Source organism: Pistacia vera, unplaced genomic scaffold (genome assembly GCF_008641045.1).
Source record: "Pistacia vera cultivar Batoury unplaced genomic scaffold, PisVer_v2 Contig1120, whole genome shotgun sequence".
Classification (NCBI taxonomy): domain Eukaryota; kingdom Viridiplantae; phylum Streptophyta; class Magnoliopsida; order Sapindales; family Anacardiaceae; genus Pistacia; species Pistacia vera.
In genome coordinates, this window is record NW_022195161.1 from 47,321 (window position 1) to 70,424 (window position 23,104).

Below are 23,104 nucleotides of genomic sequence, written 5' to 3' on the forward strand. Positions count from 1 at the left end.
GTTTTTAGTACCATGAAATTAAATAAATTCATTATGAATACCGGATAGGCAGTATTACATTTTCCCACCCTATCTTTTGTTAAATAACTTTTATTACCCTCAAGTTGAGAACCATAATTAGTCTCCGTTTATCCAATATTCTAGTCATCGTCAGTCTCCGTCCATTCAAATTCAGGGTTGACCGGCTTTAATCACTAAAATATTTCATTAATCATTATCTATTAGTCTAACCCAAATTATCTTAAAAATAATAATCCTAATCGAAAACTAATAGCAAATTAGTTTAATTAAGTCCTTATTCTTCCAAAAATCCAAATTGAAGTCCAATCCATTAACATTCAACACTAAAACATACTCATTCACCATATCTAAAGCACCCAAAACCAAAATTATGACCAATTATCCAAAACAAAATATATGCAAAAAAATTCAAGTTACAAACATAAAAAATTATTCACGGTTGAAAAGTTAGAGATTGATGGTGGAACTCGCCAAATGGTGGCCAAGCTAGACTAGCATCAGTGATGCAACCAACCCAAATGTTGTGTTGCCAAAACGTAACCAAGCAACGACAAGCATCATCAAATCATAGTTAGGTCAAACAGTCGATCGCCAAAAACAATAACACGATTGATGCTGGTGTGGTTTTTTTTTTTTTTTTTTTTATGGGACTGTAATAAATACTAGGGTTTATTTTATAGGGTTTTTTAATTAACAATAAATACTGAGAAAAAAGACAACAATAATACCCTTTTACTTTTAATATTAAGGTTTGAATTCGAAATTGGGTGTGAAGTTGATAGCTTTCTAAACCAGGGGTGGTAAGATATTCATAAAAGATTTGTGGGAAAATGTAGCTCGCCCAACCGGATAAGACTAAACTCACTTTCATAATTAATAATTTCAAACTTAAAGAAATCAAGAAGCAATAGAGTATTGAGTAATGCTACAATCATCGGGAGTAGTATATCGAATTTGTGTACCGAATAACGTGACACAGCCCTGACCGTCAATTAATATTCAGTTATAATTAATAGATGATCAGGATTTCGCCACATTATTTGGTGCACTACTCTCGGTGTCTCTATTATTTTTCATAGAGTAGAGGTTCACAAATCTCAAACATTTATTTATTTATTTAAGTAATTGCGTTAAAGAAGAATCTTGATCACAACACTAGGGATAAATTTGTCATAAAAAAACATAGACTTTACTTGCTTATTAGAACTTCTTGTCATGAATTTTTTTGTATTTTCTTACTATCTATACTCAAAATAATTTTCTCTCTCCTATTGTCTAATTGTAGAAATGACTATTAAAATAATGAATTAAAATTCTTATACATACTACTAAAATTTGAATTATAAAATAAAAAATAAAAAAATAATTTTTATAACTACACCTCTATTGAATTATAACCTCTTTATAGTAATAAATTAGTTTAATCTCATCATTATAACTACAGAAAGGTTTTACTGTACTTGATAAATTAATAACTTCGATTAAATAATATTTTTGGTTGGTCCCGACTTGGGATCAATATGGTAAATTAATAATTCGTTAAATTTATAAGATAATACATTAAAAAAAAAAAAAAAAAAAAACACACACACACACACACACACATTGGTACCCCTTGATATATAAATCAATAACGTAATTATGAGGCCTTTGTAAAATATAACTCCAATATTACTTGTTTCCTCTGGAAATTAATGTTTCCTTAGACCTCATCTTTAACTTTTCTTAATACATTAAGAAGCTCTGGTGTAGTCTTCTCGTATTGCAAAAGAAAATTATATAATGTGGTTGTTGCTTTGAGTGCATCTATGCTCGAGACAGACTCCAATACAGAACTATCGTTGTCAACTTCATCTTCTTTGTCATTTCCCATGATGTTCTCAATAATTTATTTACATGCATTAAGTTTACTATTTTAGAAAAAAAAAAATAATATATTGATAATTAATAATTTATTAAGTTATACGATTAAATAATATATCGATTAATTAATAAATTTTCATAATCCTAAAGATATTAATTTATCGAGGTTTAACGTATTTGTCTCAGTTTGTCATATCCCATTTAGTTTATCAATTATTTTATCTTATTTTTTTATGTTTAATCTCTTTTTCTTCTCTCGTCAACTTAAATTAATTTGATGTCCACTAAAGGTGTAATCAACAACCACCTTAAATGTTCCAAAAATATTTTACATTTAGACTATTAATGGATGTTATATCGAAATGATTTGTATAAGTTTTTCTTCACTTATATATCAAAATTGGATGAAAATGATCATAAATATATTATACTAAAAAGTTGATTGAAAAAGACTTATATAAATAATTGTACCAAATGGTAGAATTATTGTTAAAAGAGATGTGCATAATTAGTTGAATCATGGTATGGGCGGGATTAGTTAGCATCACGTGTGGGTGTAGGTAGAGTGTGACAACTCAACTGCAACATTGTCAAAATGGACAATTCGACCTTATCTAATTTTTCAAAGCAAATATGGAACGTTAGTTCCCGAGTCTTTCACTTAATAAACAAGAATAATTAGTTGCATCCACACTTCGACCTATTCACACTATTTTTAGTGATGGAGTCAGGATTTTTATTTTGTGGAGGCAAATTAAAAGAAAATTTGAAATATAAAAAAAAAAATTGAAGATTAAAAGTATGAAAATTTGAGCATAAAATTAAAAACTTGAATAAATGAAGAATTTAGTACAAGAGAAAAAAACTTTCAATTTTGAAATTATAAAATATATTGCTTGTTTTTATTGATGTACTCTATATTCAATCATTTGAAAAAACAATAATCAAAGCTAAGCCCCAAAAAAAAAAAAAAAAAACAGGGAACAAATAGGCAGCCAAAGACTAAAAATAATACACATATACATCATTCTCATACAACATTATGTGGCAAGATATGATTAGGTGAAAGTTTAATTTTAATTTAAATTAGCTAATCATATATTACATAATATTGTATGAGAATATTGTATGAAAATGATGTATTGTAGTATTACTCAAGACTTAAATACTTTTATAGAGAATGGGGCTTTCGTGATAAATACAAAAAAAAAGGGATACATATAATTTTTATGTCAGTAGGGACTCTTTACGTCATGCCCCCACCAGCACTTAGTGGCTACTATATCGCTTATTAGATGAAATATTACCCTTAAATCACAAAAAGTATAAAACGGCTCGATAGAATATTTGTGAGAGTAGAGAAACACAGTACGGTAACAATAATTGATGCTCTCATATAGGATTTATCTCTTATCCTTGTGTCTCCATCTTATAAGTTGTACCTTTTTGTGTGGCCATTGGCTCTAGGCATTAACTTGCTCCATAGTCTTAGGACACTTGGTAACCGAGATGGTTTGGCCAAATTACGTACACCTCAATATCTTCAGGGTCTATTAAATATCCTATAAACCCGATGAACCGGATAAGATACAATATGCATTGGATAGGTGACTCAAGATTTGAACATAAGAAATCAAGGAAGAGAGCACACCTCTTTCAACTAAGCAAACCCCTTGGGTTGGTGGCTCTTTCAATCTCTCACTTCCGTATTTTTAGAAATTGGTTTTATCTAATTAAATGATGTCCCCACCTATTTCTTTTTAAGCCTTATAAATCATTTTTAAAAATGAAGAAGCTTTAATACATATAAGATTTATATTTATGTAAGAATAAGATCATCAACTACCAAAGATTACACTAGATCATTAATACTTTATTATCAAAATAAAAAATCAATTCCCTTATCCCATTTTGTTGCTTGCTGCTTGTGAATGACCTTTTCAAGCTCTCGGGCTTTTATTTTGTGTCAACATAAGAGAAGTAATTTTTAGACCACATTATTTCAATTGCCATCTTCTACCTTAGATAGGGTATAAGATAATAATATTCGAAAAAATATATATATATTAACAATGGTTCTTATACATATTCAAAAATTTTGAGGAAAAATTATAATTATGTTCATTATTTTACTCTAGATTTGAAATCTTTTAATATCTTTTGTTTCTATAAAGTTTGTTTGTTTTTTAAGTTATATCTGTTTATTAGGTATAAGTAAAAAACTATGGATCCCAATCATATTCCCAAAATATTTATTTGTTTTATCATTTGAGAAATACTATTCTATTTTTTAATTACTTTTAAACCCCTTAAGTTTATTAATTTGATTAAACACCCCCTAGAAAAAAGTTTAAAAATTAACAAAAACACCCCCACCCACTCAAAGTTGCCAAATTCCGGCAACCACCAATGGTGGTTGCCGGAATCTATCACAACGATGTAGAAACGACCGAAAATGGTCGTTCATTCGCCGATTTGTCCTTTTCCGATCAGATCCACATTGGATCTGGTTGGAAAAGGCCAGATATGGTCGTTGGTGATGGTCAACGATGGCCAAATCTTGACCATCATTGACCGACAACGACAGTCATATCTTTGGCCGTCGCTGACGGCCAAATCTAACCTTTTGCGACCGTCTACGGCCAGATCTGGCCTTTCCCAGCTAGATTAGTGGCGGATTTGGTCGGAAAAGGCCATATTGATGCACGACCAGCCAGATCCGACTAGTCTATGTCATAACGCCATTTTTCGGCCAAATTTCAGTGGTGGTGGTCGGAATCTGGCACTGTGGGTGGCTAGGGGTGTTTTTATCATTTTATAAAATTTTTATTAAATGGGGGGTTTAGTAAAATTAGCAAACCTAGGGGGTTTTTTGTGAATTTTTAAATTTTACTTCGTAATACTCACCCTATTCAACTACACAATATTATTCCCAAAATCCAATCTAAAATAACAAAACAAACGGACCCTATGATATTTTACTTTTATCTCAACACTAAAATCAGTGTTTTAATAACCAACCTAGGGTGAAACCCGTCAAAGTAGCCGGGTCCTGGGTTGACCCATTTAACTGGTTTGATCTGCGAGTCAAATTAGGGGGTGTGTTCAACATGTCCAAAAGTTTAAAATTCAAAAAATACACCCCTAAAAATTGCACTTAGTCCTTATAAGATTGAAATCCAGCAAACATACTCAAAATGCAAATTGACAATCGACTAATTGGCAACAGCGACACACCAAATGCAATCTCACTCATCCTTTAAGTCATTCCCCAAAAAATCTGTCCAAGATCTGGCTGAAATCGCTTTGATTTCAGCCAGATCTCACCACCGCCGGTGTCTATAACCCAAGCCAAATAGGCCTATTTTTAGCATCGACAATAGAGCTGGGCAAGAGACCGATCCCTTGCGGGCCTAGGCCTGGGCCCGTTTGGGACTGGTCCCTTGGGACTGGTCCCAAATAGGACCAGTCACTCATGTCCCAGGCCCATAAGAAAAACCAGGACCCGGACCAGGCCTTAGGCCTGGTCGAGACTGGTCCCATGGGCCCAGGACCGGTCCCATGGGCCTTGGACAATTTCATTTTCTCCCCTCAATTTTTTTATATTTTAGGGGCAAAACGAAATTTTATAGGGGGTTTTTAGTATTTTTTAGGAGTAAAATTTATAAATTTTATAAATTTTTTAGACTTGGAAGATTTTTTTTTTATAAATTTTGTAAAAAAAATTTTAGCCCTCGTAATTTATATCTATTTAAAATTAACAGGGGGTTTTATGTAATTTGGCAGGGGACTACATTGAAAAAATACAAATTTTTTTGGGCCTAGGCTTGGGACCTGTCCCAGGCTCGGGCCTTGGAGGAGGGCCAGGGCCCTCCTCCTTAGGCCTGGTCCCGTTTTGGGACTAGGCCTCCTAGGTCCGGTGGTGATAAGAGGACCGGACCTAGGACCAGGTTTTAGAACTGGGCTTTTGGGCCCGGTCCCAAATGCCCAGCTCTAATCGACAACCTTTCCCATCACCACAAAAATACTTCCCTCGGCTCTTGACCAAAACTCATCTCACCCTCTCATGTTCGCCCTACCAATCGTTGACAATAGGCCACTATTGCCACCACAAAACTTTTGCATTTTCGATCGTTTCACTCACTGGAAATCATCTCCTTCACTACCTTTCAACTCACCAATACTTCTTCTTCAAAACCCCCAACATCCCTGTCACTGTATGCTCACCCATTGCCGATTGTCAATCTAGAGCTTAGGTGAATAATTGAAATTGGGTACCCGGCCAGGTGAAGGCTTCGGGTCCTAGTTAAATCAGTTAACCCGACTAGGTTTTAAAACACTGACTAAAACATCTTAATCAATATTATGCATTATGTATTTTTAGTATTATTTTAATTTTTTTGTTATCATAAATTTTTTAAAATATTACACCAAAATATAATAACAGAGTTATCTTTAATTTAGACACTTGTGAAAGTATCACTTGGTTTATTTACTTGTAAAATTAGCATTGATATTACATGTTGCAACTGCAAGTGTTGAAAGAGCATTTTCTGCAATGAAGATTGTGAAAAATCGACTACATAATCAAATGGGAGATCAATTGTTAAATGATTGTCTTATTACATATATTGAGAGAGATATATATATTTGATAAAATTGTCAATAAAGCAATTATGCAACATGTTCGTAATATGAAAAATCGTTGATGACAATTATAGAATTGATAATTTGATATGTATAACTTTTAAAAAAAAAAAATTTATACTTATTACTTCAGTATATATTTTATTATAAATTTATCAACTTATATGTTTTAAACCCCCTCACTAAAAATCATGGCTACGTCTCTGGGTATAGTACACAACTTTTTTATTGCCACATCATTTGTTTATATTAATTCAACATTTATAGGCTTGACTTTTAAACAATCTCGTCTAATTATTTTTTGTCATATCGGTTTTTATAGAAAAGTTTGTATAAAAAACTTGTATTTCTAGTATTATTTGATATATCAAAGAGGTAGGGTTGTGGGTTGTCACAATATTTTATATAAAATAGTTTTTATAATTAATTTGTACATGAAATATTACTCAAAATATCATCAAATCCTTGAACCTTTAAGAGAGTTGGCAATATTTTAATCTCACTGATTAACCAACAAATCGCAAATAGGAGGAATTAGGTGTTGAGAAAGGATATGAATAATGTATTCAATAGACCCATGTGTATCATCTTCATAAACACGACATTAATATCAGTCAATCAGAGATCTCTTGTTTGTAACACAAATTGATTCTCATTATCATAACATAATCTTCCATTTTTTCTGTACACGATTGATACGTATTTGAATTATCTTCCTTGACTATCCTCAATCCACATAACTATTGATATATTGCACTAATAGAGTTAATGCAGCATCCAAATGTTATGCCTCAAAAAGTCAAGCCTATGTCAGCACAATTAATGTCTCTCTGTACCAGCTGCCAAGCCCATATCTCCAAAGATATTCTCACCAACTTTATCTCATTTCAAAGAGATGAATGAACGAGAGCCTTCCATGTGTCAAGGCAGTTTGCAAAAGCTCTCATGGCATTGAGTGCAAATGTGAGTAAATGGGCATTTCTCTTCCCGAAGAAGAGAGGCTGGTGGCTGGGCTGAGATTTAGCTTCAATTCTTTCTCTCTGTAAAAACACTGTATTTCTTCATCTTTGTATGCCTTACGGGCAAAATCATAGAAATAGTGAGAGATCAATAAAATAACAGTGGATGTAGGAGTCGCTTGTTGAGCATCCGAACCACTATAAAAACCCATTTTGCCAATCTTTTATTTATATTTTCTGCAAAATATATAATCTCAGCTCCATATTCAAATCTCATGGATCCATCACGTGTGTCTCCTGAGTCAGCTCAGCGTTTCCCACGTGCGAGTCGTTGGCGTCCAAAATCAAGCGTCAACACCAAACCTAATTAATACGTATTTGAATTCTCTGCTGACGTTGACTTGTCCTATAAGGTTCTTCGTATAGATTTTGTTTTTCTCATTATCACACACATGTTTTCCTTAAAATAATACATGTATATCTAACACATGTTTTCATTATCATAAGTTTCTTTGTGTAGATTCTGAATTTCCATTCACTCATTGAGTCATATCGTCATGGTTGATACCGTATTAATAATATTAACATCTTCATATTTTTTTAAAGGAAAAGTGGTTTAGGGATGGACATAATTTAGAAATAATCATTACCATCCTAATTCCTGACGTTGTATATTGTGAAAACATTTACTAAGAACCCTTTCCATGTAACTATATTAAAGGGATGTTTTACGGAAGACCTTCCCCATTTTTCTTCCTCCTGAAAATACCAATTTCCATGAACGTGGGATTGGGGATGTAACCGTAGATTAGAACAATTCCATTTATTTTCAAAATATAAAAGTCTTGGATGACAAGGGAACATGCGGGCCACGGCCGCATATTAATGTTTCTCCTCTCTATGCGTGAAAAACCCGACCCAAAGGATTGGTCCTTGAGCGCGTAGTCCCAAACCCTTTTGCTTAATTTCAAAAAAAATCTTTTGTAAAATATCCAAAAACCCTTTAAAACTTTTAAAATTGACAAACTATTAAGGGTTAAATTGGTATTTCAATTTAAAAAAAAAAAAAAAAACAATTAATACAGAAGCCAACGGTCCGTCCCTTACACTTCCAATTTTTTCACACCAACTCTCAATCTCTCTACCCCAATCCAATTTCATTCATATTTTCTTCAATTTAATTTATATTTATATTTATAATTTATTTATATTTTTTCTGTTTTTCAATATCATCTCTTATTCATATTATTATTTAATTTTTTTAATTTTGATTATTTATTATTTTATCATAAATTCATAATGGAAGGATCAAATAAGTTCTACATTCCATCAACCAAAGAAATGGAAGAGTTCGATCAATTTTCACCATTTCCAGAAGCAGCAACTACAATTCAACGACAACAACCAAAATCAGCTGAGACGGGATGTAGCCAAATACAAGCGAGTTGCGCCTCCATGGCCCAACCCCCCTGACCGTCACAGAGGATCGTGTCCGATGTATGGCGACACTTTACCAAATTAAAATGGGCAAAGACGAATGGGAAGGGGGAAAAATCGTGCGGGTATGTAATTTTTATAGAACCATTATTGGCACTAAAAAGAGGACTTCGACAATACGACAATATTTGGAAAATAAGCACCCCTAAATAATGCATCTGTTCGGTTCATCTTCAACCAAACTAGGTAGGCACATTCAAACTCAACTTAATTTTAATCTACAATCCTCAACTCTGTCAACATGGCAATTTCATGCACTCCAAGCATGAGAGGAAATAGCAAAATCCATAGTTGCTACAGACTCTCCCCTTTCTTTATCTGAGAATCCTTTTTTTATTCACTTGATTCAAACTGTATTTTGTTCAGCATATACCCTTGTTATTAGAAGTATAAGTAGAAGAGACATACTAAAACTTTATAAAAAATAAATATTCAACTTAAAAATGAATTTCAAAATTTTAGGAATATATTTATTGCATTTACTTCAAACATATGGGCTTTTAGATTAAAAACAGATTTTTTAATTGTCACAATACATCACTTAGATCATGGATGGGGTTTACAACAAAAATTGATAGCTTTTAGACCATTATAACTGCACATAATGTTGACACTATTTATTTTACAATACTTGAAGTTTTGCAATAATATGTACTAACTGATAGAGTTGTAGCGCTAACGCTAGATGATGCAACTGCTAACATTGCAGTATCTCTTTAATTGAAAAGAGATTAGATCCGCATGGTGAAGGCAGATTTTTTCACCAGAGATGTGTTTGCCACATCATGAATTTGATTATTAAAGCAAGTTTAGAAGCTATAAATTCGGAGATTGAAAGTGTGCGCGCGTCTATTGACTTCATCGTCGGCAGTAGCAAGAAAAGATGGCAGGAGTACATCAAATATTGTAAGCAAGAGGATCCACCGGTTGACCTTTGAAGTTATATATAAACATGCTTCTATGTTGGAACTCCACCTACTTGATGTTAGAAAAAGCTTTACCAAACGCAAGACAAATTACAGATTTCGTTAACTAGAAGAATCTGCAAGAAGTTGTCAGCTATGATGATTAGATGGTTTGTGAACTTTTTTATTCATTTCTTAAAAGTCTCTTATGAATTCACTTATACATTAAATGGTATTTATTATCCTACTACTAATTTAACGTTAGATATTTTATTTTAAATTTCTAAAACTTTTGCAAAATGTAGATATAATGACGTCTTAATAGATATTGTTTCAAAGATAGAAAAAAAAATACGAGAAATATTGGTTAGATATTTCATTCTTATATAGATTAGGCATCATAGCTTTAAATTACGCGTAGTTAATTGTATAGTTATTGAGATAGGCTAACATTTAGGACATAATTATAAGTATTATTTGATTAACTTTAAGCAAAAATTGGAAAACATTTTTTCTTTATATCAGAGCAGGTACAATGGAACTCGAATGTTTAGTAGAGACAACTAACAAGACCTTGATGAAGACAGCTATCAAAAATCGAGCATGTGGATGTAATGGAACATGGCGGTGAAAGTAGCAGCTCTGGTGCATACATACATGGATCAAATGAGCTGAATCGCTACCTATAAATGGACATGTCCTACATAACGAAGAAGGAGAAACGTGAGATGTATGTGCTTCAATAGTGGAAACAACATCAAAGTCAATTCCCCATTGTAACCCAAATGGCACGTGACATTTTATCTGTGCTGGTCTCTATAATTGCATCCTAGCCAGCATCCTCAACGAGTGGCCGGTTTGTTGAAGACAAAAGATATTCTTTAACCAATGAATTGATTGAAGTGATAACATATTTACGGAATTGGATTCATGTAGAGAGAAGACTATAACAGCACTCTGAAGATCCTAAACCACTCGAACTCTTCAGGAACATAGATTTGAACAATGTAAATATTGTTGATGATGATAATTTAATAAAAACAAATTTATTTAATTGTTTATTTGTGAAGTGTGACTGTGTGGTTGTGTGAATATTATATTTATGTTAAAATTAATTAATTAAATTATCTCTTTAAAGTTTAAATTTAAATCCTCATATTTATAAATAATTATTAATTATAATTAACCATTAATTTATTTATTATTTTATTATTTTTTAAAATTAATTAAAAATTTACTAATCTCTTAGGGTGGAAATAAATTTTCCACGCCCCTAAAAATTACATAAAACCCCCTACATAATTTTTTTGGCCTTTATATATAAAAAAAATTGGGGGTTGAAAAACAATTTTTCAAGCCCATAGGATCGGTCCTATGGGCCCATGACCGGTTCTAGGGACCGGTCCGAGTCCTCAAATTTCTCATGGGCCTAGGACCGATCCTAGGTCCATGAGCGACTAGTCCCAATCGAGCCCAGACCCTGGCCCAGTTGGGATTGGTCCCTGCTCAGGTCTAATTCAAAGTAACAACACACTTACAATCACAAGTTTTGGAAAGTCAACCAACGCACCCACACAAATTTGACAACTTGAAGCCTTATGAATTGTGAAATAAAAATCTGGAAGCTTAATTTCATGAGGAGTGCTCTTGTCAATCTCTTGGTCACTTCTTGTGTCACTCGCTTGACTCTCTAATAAAAAGACTGAATACTTTATGACAAATTACAACACTTTCCATTTTAACAAAAAAGTGGTGAGATGGGTTTAATTGTAGATAAATGACCTTCTTCAACTTTGGAATATTTCCAAAAGTAATACTACACCTTGGTGTATAGGCAACGTGACAGCTTACAATTGGTGTATGGGCAAAAATCGTCTTGGGCCTAACGAGGCCCAATAACGAAATAAACATGTCACGGCCCAAGGCTTTAGCCTAATTCCGATTGGGCCTATTTTAAAGTCACCTTGTGAATTGCCCACTCTATGAGTTGGGCTATTCTACAACTTAAGATAAACTAGATTTCGGCCTATTACCCTACAGTAGTCTATAAATACGAAATCAGAATCCCATTTTATTTCCTCTTCTATTAAGATTCTGAATCTTATTCAAACTAGTAAACTTAATCTGATGAGGGCAAGAAATCATATTTCTTTCTTGATAGTGATTATCTCTCAAAGTAAGACTCAGTGTCCTACTAGGATTCCAACCTCTTAGATTCACGATATTAACAGAGGCTTGCCCTCTCATAATTCATTCAATCTCCACTTCTTGCTTCCAAGGATGTTATACTTTCGTCTTAGTCTTGGCCTCCAACAAGACTTTTGGTAATCTTTTTTTCCCTTAATTCTTATTAAATAATCTTTTTCAGCCTTGCTGACTTGAGTGTCGCAGTGCCTATGACAAATATCATCCCGGTGTTTTCCACAAGCTTTACGCTTGTCTCTTCATGCGTGCAGATCCAGCAGATTATCAGTGACCCCAATCTCACAGGATCAGACCCTGAAGATTCTTTAGAAAATTCTGGTTCCTTCCTCTTTTTGCCAATTAAATCTACTATATCGACGTGTGGAAATAGTTCTTCTTCCAATTACCCACAACCTTGCATTTACTAACTAAAAACACAAAAGACAACAAAAACAAAAAGGAAACCTAGACACAAATAAAGAAAAAATTAAGTAAGATTATCCTCTTATTTTGTTTGATTCCTATCCCTTCTTTCATAACACAATACCTTAGCCTACGTTACAAACTCAACAAAGTCCTAATGATAGAAAGTTATGTGATTATTCTACATTAGTGGAGAGTGGTTTGAAAAGTAGGCCAATAGAGTTTGTATTTACAGAATTTTATTCATATTTCATAGTTATTAGGATCAATTTTTTGTCTATGGATATTGCATATGGAATTATTTTTGGTTGCATCTACAATTGGTCAACTCGCAAATGGGTCTCGTCTGCCCATTTGTGAGCTAACCAATCACAAGCTATCATGTCAAGGTTATGAGAGAAAATTTGTAAAAAGAGATTATAAACGTAGTATTTTTGTATTTCCAATACAATAATACTACACATATAACACTCCCTTACAACATGAAATGACATCTGATGTGGCAGTTATCACCTCATCTGCCACATCATTCTCAAAAATTTTTTTAAAAAAAAAAAAAAAAATTCCCACCCTAAATTTCAAATTTTATTTTCCCACACTCAAATCCTAAATCAATTCCATTTTTTTTTCTTCTGAAAATACAAACCCAAAATTTTCTTCAAATTTCCTTTCAATTTTTAAAACCCTAGCCACCACATTCCCCAATCTCAGGTGAACAGTGATCACCTCAACTTGAGCGAGAGAGAGGTTTCGTATGTGTAATATTTACCTTAATGCATCCTCTTTGTGAAGCTAATAAGAAAAACACAAAGCACAGAGTTTGAAAGGTCAGCTGCGGGAAAAGCTGCTCGTGCATAGATGCAAGGGATTGCAAAGCTATTGGCAAACTCTAACACAGGCAAGCCAGTTGTTAAGGTTGTCCATTTCCTTCTTTATTGAAGTTCGAAACTTATTTTTTAGGCTCTCTAAATGTGGATGGAAATTTTTTCTTAAACTATTTCTCTTGTTTAACTATATAATGCAAGTTTAACACTTTGTTTTCGTGCTGTTGATGCAGTCGCAAATGGGTTGAGGTTGTGGTTGTTGCCTGTTTAACTACAACTGTTTGTTGTAAGTAAATTTTCTAGCTACAAATATTGAATATGGCAGGATTTGTTTTCCTTTCATGCAGATATGAAGTTCTGATTTTTCTGACGCTTACTGTTATGATTCCAGAAATTTGCTCCCCTCATTTCTTAGTTGGTGTTATGGGGCAGGTACTAATGTACCATTAAGATTGATTCAACTGATTTCTCTGCTTCGGCAGAAGCAAATGGTCAAGTGGTAACATGGGTTTAAGTTAAATATGACTGACCCTTTTCAGCTTTGGAATGTTTCCAATAAGTATATTTTATATATCAATTTATAATTTCATTTATAAGGATGTTATTGTTTGTAATTTGACCCACTCCTTCTCCCCTGGGTTGAGAGATGGGAGTTGGGCCTCCTCAGCTCATGACATATTGTGCATATCCATACACTTAATATATTGATTTTGAATAGGGATATTATTAATTTGGGTACAACTTTTGTCTGAGATGCTAAGAAACGGGTACAAGTTTCAATTTGTTAAATTTAGAGACATTAAAATGTAACTACTTTGTTCAATTTAGGGACAAAGCAGACACTAATTTTAATTTATTCAATTTAGGGACACTAAATAGTAACTTTTTCAAATTAGAGACACTTATTGTTACTTTTAACAAAAAAACAACAAAAAGACTTGGATAAACCTAGTTATTTATTTAGTTTTAGTCTTTCACTTTTAAATTTAAAAAGAAAAAAAATTGATAAAAAATTAAAAATTTTGTTTGATTTCAAAGTTTAAATACTAAAAATAATAAGAAAATAAGGAATAAAATAATTTAAGTTTTAAAAAAAGTGAGAGAAACCATTTTTAAAATAAAAAACAATCTAACAAAAAATTTTAGCAAAGAAAGGACAACTATTTTTTATTATTGAATTTAAAATTTTAAAAACATAAAATAAAAAAATAAAAAGACATTGGATTTTCCTCATGCTAGTGGCATAGCCACCAAATGCTAGTGTCACACTCTCACTAGCCAGAATCTGGGTCGACTTGGCTAGACCAAGGCCACACCAGGTTGCCATTCCCATAGCAAGATTGAGGCCACGCCAGAGCCGCGGCCTAGATCCAGCCAAGTCGGGCCAAATCCTAGCTAGCGATGCTACCCTTGCCCATTGTGTCGTTGGCCCAACAACTTTTTTCTTTATTTTTTGTTTTTTAATATTTATTTTTGTTTCAAATTTTTAGACAAATATTAGTGTTTTATTGGACAAAACTATTTTATTAGACTTTATTTAGCTTTTATTTATTTTGTCCCTAAATTGAGCAAATTAAAACTTGTGTTTGTTTTTTAGCATTTTATGAAAAAGTTGTACCTAAATTAATAATATCCCTTCTGAATGCCATGAACTTTTCCATGCTTTGTTTTTAATTTTGTTTCTAAAATAAATAATCAATTATCAATGCTTGCCTCGTTGGTACAAAATGTTAAAAATGTTTAGCTTTCTATTTAATTATAGTCTTCTCTTTCAATCAGTCCTTAATTTAAGTTAATGGTCAATCTCTTCTTAATTTATGTTAAACATTTTTTTTAAGGAAATGAAAATAAAATAGCGGATTTGAACAGTACAATTAGAAAGGACTGATGGCTGCTTTATAATTATTTCATACTAGATCTCAGATTCATCCCATTTATTTCAGACTAAATTGTTTAACCACTTTCAGATCGCTAATGCAGTAGCCATGTTGCAGAAGGTGAATATTAGGGAAAAATTTATTGCCACTGAGAAATTAAGGAAATGAAATCCTCAATTTTTCAATTGAGAACCCCCTTAGACTTGAAGTACTCCAGAGTTTGGTCATAAATTTCTTCAATCCCAAACTTGAAGCTGAACCCTTCACTAATAAGCTTCTCTGAGGAAATCACTAACTTGGCCTTGGAAGGGAAGTCTCCGAAACTGCAATTTGCAAACATTAAAGGACTGAGTCAGTAGAATGTTATTTTAAATCCTGTAACACACACAAAAGTTGAAGTGGCTTACTCAGCTGGAACTTTGTACCGAGGGTATCTTTGGTGAAGGAACTTGGCAAGTTCAGGAACACTGGTATTCTCAGCACAACAAATGTATCGACCAGAAGCAGATTCTTTCTCAGCCAAAAATATATGTGCTCGGCAAACATCCTCCACATGTGCTATGGAAATTGAACCTGACAGCATTTGCAAACCCTTCAAAGCGTTTGTGAGAAATTCATTTCCTGCAAAAAGGTTAAAATGCCATTTCGTTAATGTTTTAATGTGCCAATTCTTCATTCATATTGTCTTTCCATGTGGGGATATAGCTCAATACCTGTTATCAAACACATGGCAAGGCCTGTGCTGCTAGGAATATCTGGCGTAAGAGAAGGACCAGCTATAAGAGGAGGGATGATAGTAATAAGATCAATGTTATTTTCTTGAGCAAACTTCCAGGCATGCTTTTCAGCCAAGGTCTTGGAGGCAGGGTGCCCCTGCAATATTAAGATTACCTTATTTTAGACCATCTGATTAAATTTGTTAGTAATGTCTCACTTAAAGTACTAAAATATTTTGGAAATTACCCAGGTTGGTGGCTTTGCAGAAGACAAAAACTCAACATCTGTCCAGTTTTTCTCGTCCATGACCAAACCTGTTCCATTTTGGCCATTGATGGTCACAGCAGAAGTTGAAGATGTCAATACAACTCGTTTAACTGTTTTCGATTTTGCACAGGCTTTCAAAACATTCACTACTCCTTGGATTGCAGGCTTGATCATGTCATTCTATATACAAAATTAGTAAACCGCAGTGTTAATGAAAAATCCAGTAGTACATTTTACATCATGCTGAAAGTCAGAAACGCATATTTTATACTACCTCTGGATCTTCAGAAGCAAAATTGACTGGCGTTGCAACATGGAATACAATGTCAGAACCAGCAATAGGAACATCAAAGCTCCCTTCATCAGTTAAATCTGCTCCAAAAATTTTTAGTTCACCCAATTCCTGTAGGGATATGAGGTGAGAGATCTTTTTCTGGTCATCTGCACTCGACAATCAAATTCACGTCATACATTCATTTGCGTAAGACTCTCATCAGTGCATTGTTTTATCAAATTATATAAAGAGAAAGAACACAGGAGTTACAATTACGAAACATTATTAGCATTTTAAAGTTAAAAAGTCTGAACGAGCTGTACTTTGGGTAGGATGAGCCCAATATAATAAAACAACATGGGCTTAGCACAGTACATAGTCCATTACGTGTCTGCTCGAGCTCAAATGTTATGTAAAAGCCCAACAGGCCGGCCACAGGCTTTTATGTGACCTCAACATTTAACATCGTAGCCATAGCCACCAAAATTTTATTGATGCCTCACCGAAAAAATAAAAAAACACTACAGGTATCTAATCAGTAAGTCGCCGGCAAAATTATGCAAAAATAGGCCCACAAATTTGTTCTCATCCAACGGTAAGATTGAAAATTTGACAGGTTGGGTTTTCATTTGGATACATGAAACGATGATTGAAGAAGCATAACTGGAAGACTTTCCAAGCATATAAAGGATTCATCAAATATTTAAAGAAGGGGGGAGAAGTAGAAGAAGAACCTGGGCCTCTGACGGTAGTATTGACAGAATATCCCTTCTGAAGCAAAAGCTTGATGAGCAAAGATGCGACATATCCAGTGCCACCCACAACACAAGCAGTCTTTTTCTCCGTGAGCTGGGTGGACATGGTTGATTTTAGTTTGTTTTGTGTATTAGGTTGGCAATGAAAAGAGAGCCTCAGAAAGACAGATTGGATGGGATAATAAATTTTCTTCGGATCTTATATAGACCTGAAGACTTGATGAACAGATTTCAGAAGAAGCAGGTGAGCACGTGATATTGAAAAGTTAGAGATTGATGGTGGAACTCGCCAAATGGTGGCCAAGCTAGACTAGCGTCAGTGATGCAACCAAGCCAAATGTTGTGTTGCCAAAACGTAACCAAGCGTCATGAAATCATCGCTAGGTCAAACAGTCGATCGCCAAGAACAATAGCACGACTGATGCCGGGGTTGGTGAGACGTTCATAAAAGATTTATGGGAAAATGTAACTCGCCCAACCGGATAAGACTAAACTTACTTTCATAATCAATAATTTCAAACTTAAAGAAATCAGGAACCAATAGAGTAGAGATTCACAAATCTCAAACATTTATTTATTTATTTATTTATTTAAGTAATTGCGTTAAGAAAGAATCTTGATCACAACACTAGGGATAAATTTATCATTAAAAAACATAGCCTTTACTAGCTTATTAGGACTTTTTGTTACGAAACTTTTGTATTTTCTTTCTATCATTTTCAAAATCATTTTCTCTCATTTATTGTCTAATTACATAAATGACTATTAAAATAATGAATTAAAATCTTTATACATACTACTAAAATTTTTATTATAAAATAAGAAATTAAAATAATAATTTTTATAATTACATCTTTATTGAGTTATAACCTCTCTATAGTAATAAATTAATTTGATCTCATTATTATAATTATAGAGAGGTTTTACTGTACTTGATAAATTAATAACTTCGATTAAGTAATATTTTTTGTCAATCCTGACTTAGGACCAATATGATAAATTAATAATTCACTAAATTTATAAGATAATACATTAAAAAAAAAAAAATACGCACACACACATTTGTATCACTTGATATATAAATCAATAACGCAATTATGAGACCTTTGTAAAATATAACTCCAATGTTACTTGTTTCCTTTGGAAATTGATGTTTCCTTAAACCTCATCTCAAACTTTTTTTGATGCATTAAGAAGCTCTGGTGTAATGTTCTCGTATTGCAAAAGAAAATTATATAATGTGGTTGTAGCTTTGAGTGCATCTCTGCTCGAGACAGACTCCAATACAGAATTATCGTCGTCAACTTCATCTTCTTTGTCATTTCCTATAATGTTCTCAAAAATTTATTTACATGCATTAAGTTTAATATTTTAGAAAAAAAAATAAAGAATATATTGGTAAATTAATAATTTATTAAGTTATACGATTAAATAATATATCGATTAATTAATAAATTTTCATAATTCTAAAGATATTAATTTATCAAGGTTTATTTGTATTTGTCTCGATTTGTCATATCTCATTTAGTTTATCAATTAGTTTATCTTATTTTTTTCTGTTTAATCTCTTTTTCTTCTCTCATCAACTTAAATTAATTTGATGTCCAATAAAAGTGTAATCCACAACCACCTTAAATGTTCCAAACATATTTTAGATTTAGACTATTAATGGATGTTATATCGAAATGATTATTATAAGTTTTTCTTCACTTATATATCAAAATTGGATGAAAATGATTATAAATATATTATACTAAAAGTTGATTGAAAAAGACTTATATAAATAATTGTATGGATGTGATTCGTGTAACCAAATGGTAGAATTATTGTTAAAAGGGATGTGCATAATTGGTTGAATTATGGTATTGGCGGGATTAGTTAGCATCACGTGTGGGTGTAGGTACGCAACTGCATTGAGGTAGGTGACCTCAAGATTTGAACCTAAAAAATCAAGGAAGAGAGCAGACCTCTTTCACAACTAAACAAACGCCTTGAGGTTGGTGGCTCTTTCAATCTCTTCACTTCCGTATTTTTAAGAAATTGGTTTTATCTAATTAAATGATGTCCCCGCCTTTTTTTTTTTTTTTTTTTAAGCCTCATAAATCATTTTTAAAAATTAAAGAAGCTTTAATACATATAAGATTTTATATTTATGTAAGAATAAGATCATCTAACTGCCAAAGATTACACTAGAATCATAAATACTTTTATTATCAAAAAAAAAAATCACTTCCCTTATCCCATTTGGTTGCTTGCTTGCTTGATGAATGACCTTTTCAAGCTCTCGGGCTTTTATTTGTGTTCAATATAAGAGATTTTTAGACCCCATTATTTCAATTGCCATCTTCAACCTTAGATAGAGGTATAAGATAATAATATTAGAAAAAAAAAAAATATAACATGGTTCTTAACATATAAAAAAATTTGAGGAAAAATTATAATTATGTTCATTATTTTACTCTAGATTTAAATCTTTAATATCTTTTGTTTCTATAAGTTTGTTTTTAAGTTATATCTGTTATTAGGTATAGTAAAAAACTAGGGATCCCAATCATATTCCCAAAATATTTGTTGTTTTATCATTTGAAAAATACTATTCTATTTTTTAATTACTTTTAAACCCCTTAAGTTTATTAATTGATTAAACCCCCCTAGAAAAAAGTTTAAAAATTAACAAAACACACCTCACTTACCCATCCATAGTGTGCCAGATCTTTCACAACGATGTAGAAACGACCAAAAATGGCTCATTGCCGATCTGTCCTTTTCCATCAGATTCACACTGGATCTGCTAAAAAGCAGATCTGCCGTCGTTGATGGTCAACGACGGCCAAATCTTACCATCTTGACCGAACAACACAGCATATCTTTGGCCGTCACTGACGGCCAATCGACCTTTTGCGACCGTCTATTTCCAGCTAGATAGTGTGTCTGTTCGAAAAGCATATCGCGCATACCGGCCATCCACCATGCTATGTCGTAACAATTTTTTCGGCCAAATTCCAATGGTGGTCGGAATCTGGCACTATGGGTGGGTAGGGGTGTTTTTGTCATTTTATAAAAATTTATAAAATGGGGGTTTAGTTAATTAGCAAACCATGGGGTTTTGTGATTGTTAAATTTTACTTCATATCTCACCCTATTCAACACCCAATATTATTCCAAAATCCAATCTAAAATAACAAACAAAACGACCTATATATTTTTTTTATCTAATACTAAAACCAGTGTTTAATAACCAACCTGGTGAAACCTGAAAAGTGGTCGATCCAAGTTGACCCGTTTAACTGGTTATCTCGGGTCAATTGTGATGTCAGCATGTCCAAAAGTTTAAAATTCAACAAATACACCCTAAAAATTACACTTCAGTCCTATAGATTGAAATCCAGCAAACATACGCAAATGCAAATGACGGTCGACAAGTTGGTAGCAAAAACACATCAAATGCAATCTCACTCATCCTTTGAGTCATTCCCCAAAAAATTTGTTCCAAGATCTGGCCGAAATCGCTTCGATTTCAGCCAGATCTCACCACCGTTGTGTCGACACCCAGGTCTAATAGGCATATTTTCGGCTTAACACCCTTCTTATCACCACAAAATACTTCCCTCAGCCTCCTAACCAAACCATCTCACCCCCTCAGTTTCGCCCCGCTAATCACTAACAATAGGCCACTGCTGCCACACAAAACTTTGCCTTTTCGATTGTTTCATCACTCATGGGAAATCACTCCTTCGCCACTTTCAACTCACCGATACTTCTTCAAACCCCCAACTCCCTGCCACTGTATGCTCACCATTGCCGATTGTCAATCTAGGGCTTAGGTGAATAATTGAAATTGTACCCGCCTAGGAGGCTTCAGGTCCTGGTTAAACCTAACACCCAACTGGTTTTAAAACACAGACTAAAACATCTTAATCAATAAATATAATTTTGTCACAATAACCCTATTAATTTTATAAATACATTGTACAAAACCTTTATGCTATGTATTTTTAGTATTATTTTAATTTTTTGTTATCATAAATTTTTAAAAATATACATAAAATATAATAACTAGTTATCTTAATTTAGACACATTTGTTTTGTTTTATTTCCATAAATTTGATAATATAAATGTTAAAACATACTATAAAACTATATTATATTAATAAGGATTACACTACAGAAGTACATTTGGCAACCATTTTTTTGCAACTAGCAAAAATAGTTGCAGATACCCACATTTAGTAACTAAATTCCAATTAGGCCAAAGGAGTAAAATTCTAAGGCCAATTTATTCTCACATTTGGCGTCTAAAATTAATATTCACGACTAATTTGATTTGTTGCCCAAAATATCACATTAGCGACTAATTTATTTGGTTGCCATTCTGCGCGAACACAATTGACAACTATACAAAAGATTCGCAACTAAAATTATGGTTACAGAAAACATTATTTGCAACTACTAAATAGTTGCTAATTATATGCAAATATTTATTAATTAATTTGTAACTATTTTTTTAGTTACAAATAATACATTACCGAAATATCCACGCTTCTGACAATAATTACAAGGGCCCAGGGTACATTTGGCAACTAATTATTTTGTGCATATTTCAAATAGTTGCTAAAACTTGTATAGCAACTAAAATGTATTTAGTCGCTAAAAGTTTATGAATTTTTTTACCCCCAACTTTTCTGGTGAAATGAAAAATATTTTTTAATTTGTGACATAAAATTACTGTTGCGTACTAATTAGTTAGTTGCAAATTATCTTCTTTTTGGCAACTAAGATTTTAGTTGCTAAATGTATGGTAAATTTTGAGGAACCCATGCCCTGTTCCCGCTTGAAATAAATTGAAATTTTGGGTATGTTATTTTTGGCAACTAAAGTTATAGTTGTTATTAGAATTTTTTTGCAACCAAAATATTGCTACTAAATATTATTTATTAAAAATATATACTAATAGTAACCAAAATCAATTTATATTATGTCAAAGCCATTCTTTACAAATGGTATTTCAATTTTATTGTTTGATTTTCAATCCGTATCTTCACAACATTTCTTTAATTTGTTTAAGCATCTGTGTTAGTAATGGGAAAAAATGGGCCGGGTTTAGCGGGCTAACCTAATCCGGCCCGTAAAAAGAGGGCTCAAACCGGCCCGCCTTAATGGCGGCCTCGGTTGAGCCAACCCCCAGCAACCCTCGGGCGGCCGGGTTACACAATGGTAACCCGGCGGCCCGCCGGGTTGCTAATTTGTCCCCTTTGCAAGAGGCCCGCAACCCGGCGGTTGCTGGCGGGTTGGCATAGCCAATTCGCCAGTTGGCTGTTGCCAACGCCAACCCGCCGGGTTGGCCCAAAAAAAAAAAAAAATATTATAAATCTTTTTTATTTTTTTCAATTACACTTTAACCCTTGAATATAGCCGTTTATAAGCCGTTGAAGGGCTTTTTCGTCATTTCTTTCCCTATTTTTTCTATAAATTGGCCCTAACTCTCATATTTTTCTCACAACTCAAATTCTCTCTATTTCTCATTTTCTCTATTCTAATCTCTATTCTCTCAACTCTCAAGTCTCAATTATCATTTATTCTCTAATATTTTTGTTATCATTTGCTCTTATTTTAATTTTTATTAGGTTTTGCAATTTCAATCATATTCCAATTTCCATATCCCAATCTCTTCTCTTAATTTTTATTTCTTCTCCATCATTTTTTTTTTTCAACTACAAGTCTACAATGGATAGATATTTCTCTCCCATCAATTTCAATGAGGAAGAAAACTATTATCCTAGTCCTAGTCCCGCTGATTTACTATGAATGTAGGAGATCAAATAGTCCGCTGTCCCAATCCCCGTCTCAGATCCGATCACACCTCAAAATGTCGTCGATTCCAACAGCGCCCG

General features: G+C 33.1%; 1 protein-coding gene across 1 annotated transcript; it reads right to left on the reverse strand.

The window, feature by feature from the left end:
• Window positions 1-15,197: 15,197 nt before the first annotated feature.
• On the reverse strand, window positions 15,198-17,619 carry LOC116141969 (anthocyanidin reductase ((2S)-flavan-3-ol-forming)-like). Its single transcript, XM_031427444.1, has 6 exons — window positions 17,193-17,619; window positions 16,459-16,625; window positions 16,164-16,364; window positions 15,914-16,073; window positions 15,608-15,821; window positions 15,198-15,523 (listed from the first exon to the last, which is right to left on the reverse strand). The coding sequence occupies exons 1-6, from the start codon at window positions 17,317-17,319 to the stop codon at window positions 15,382-15,384; spliced, it is 1,011 nt and encodes a 336-aa protein (XP_031283304.1). The 5' UTR covers window positions 17,320-17,619; the 3' UTR covers window positions 15,198-15,381.
• Between the last annotated feature and the right edge of the window lie 5,485 nt (window positions 17,620-23,104).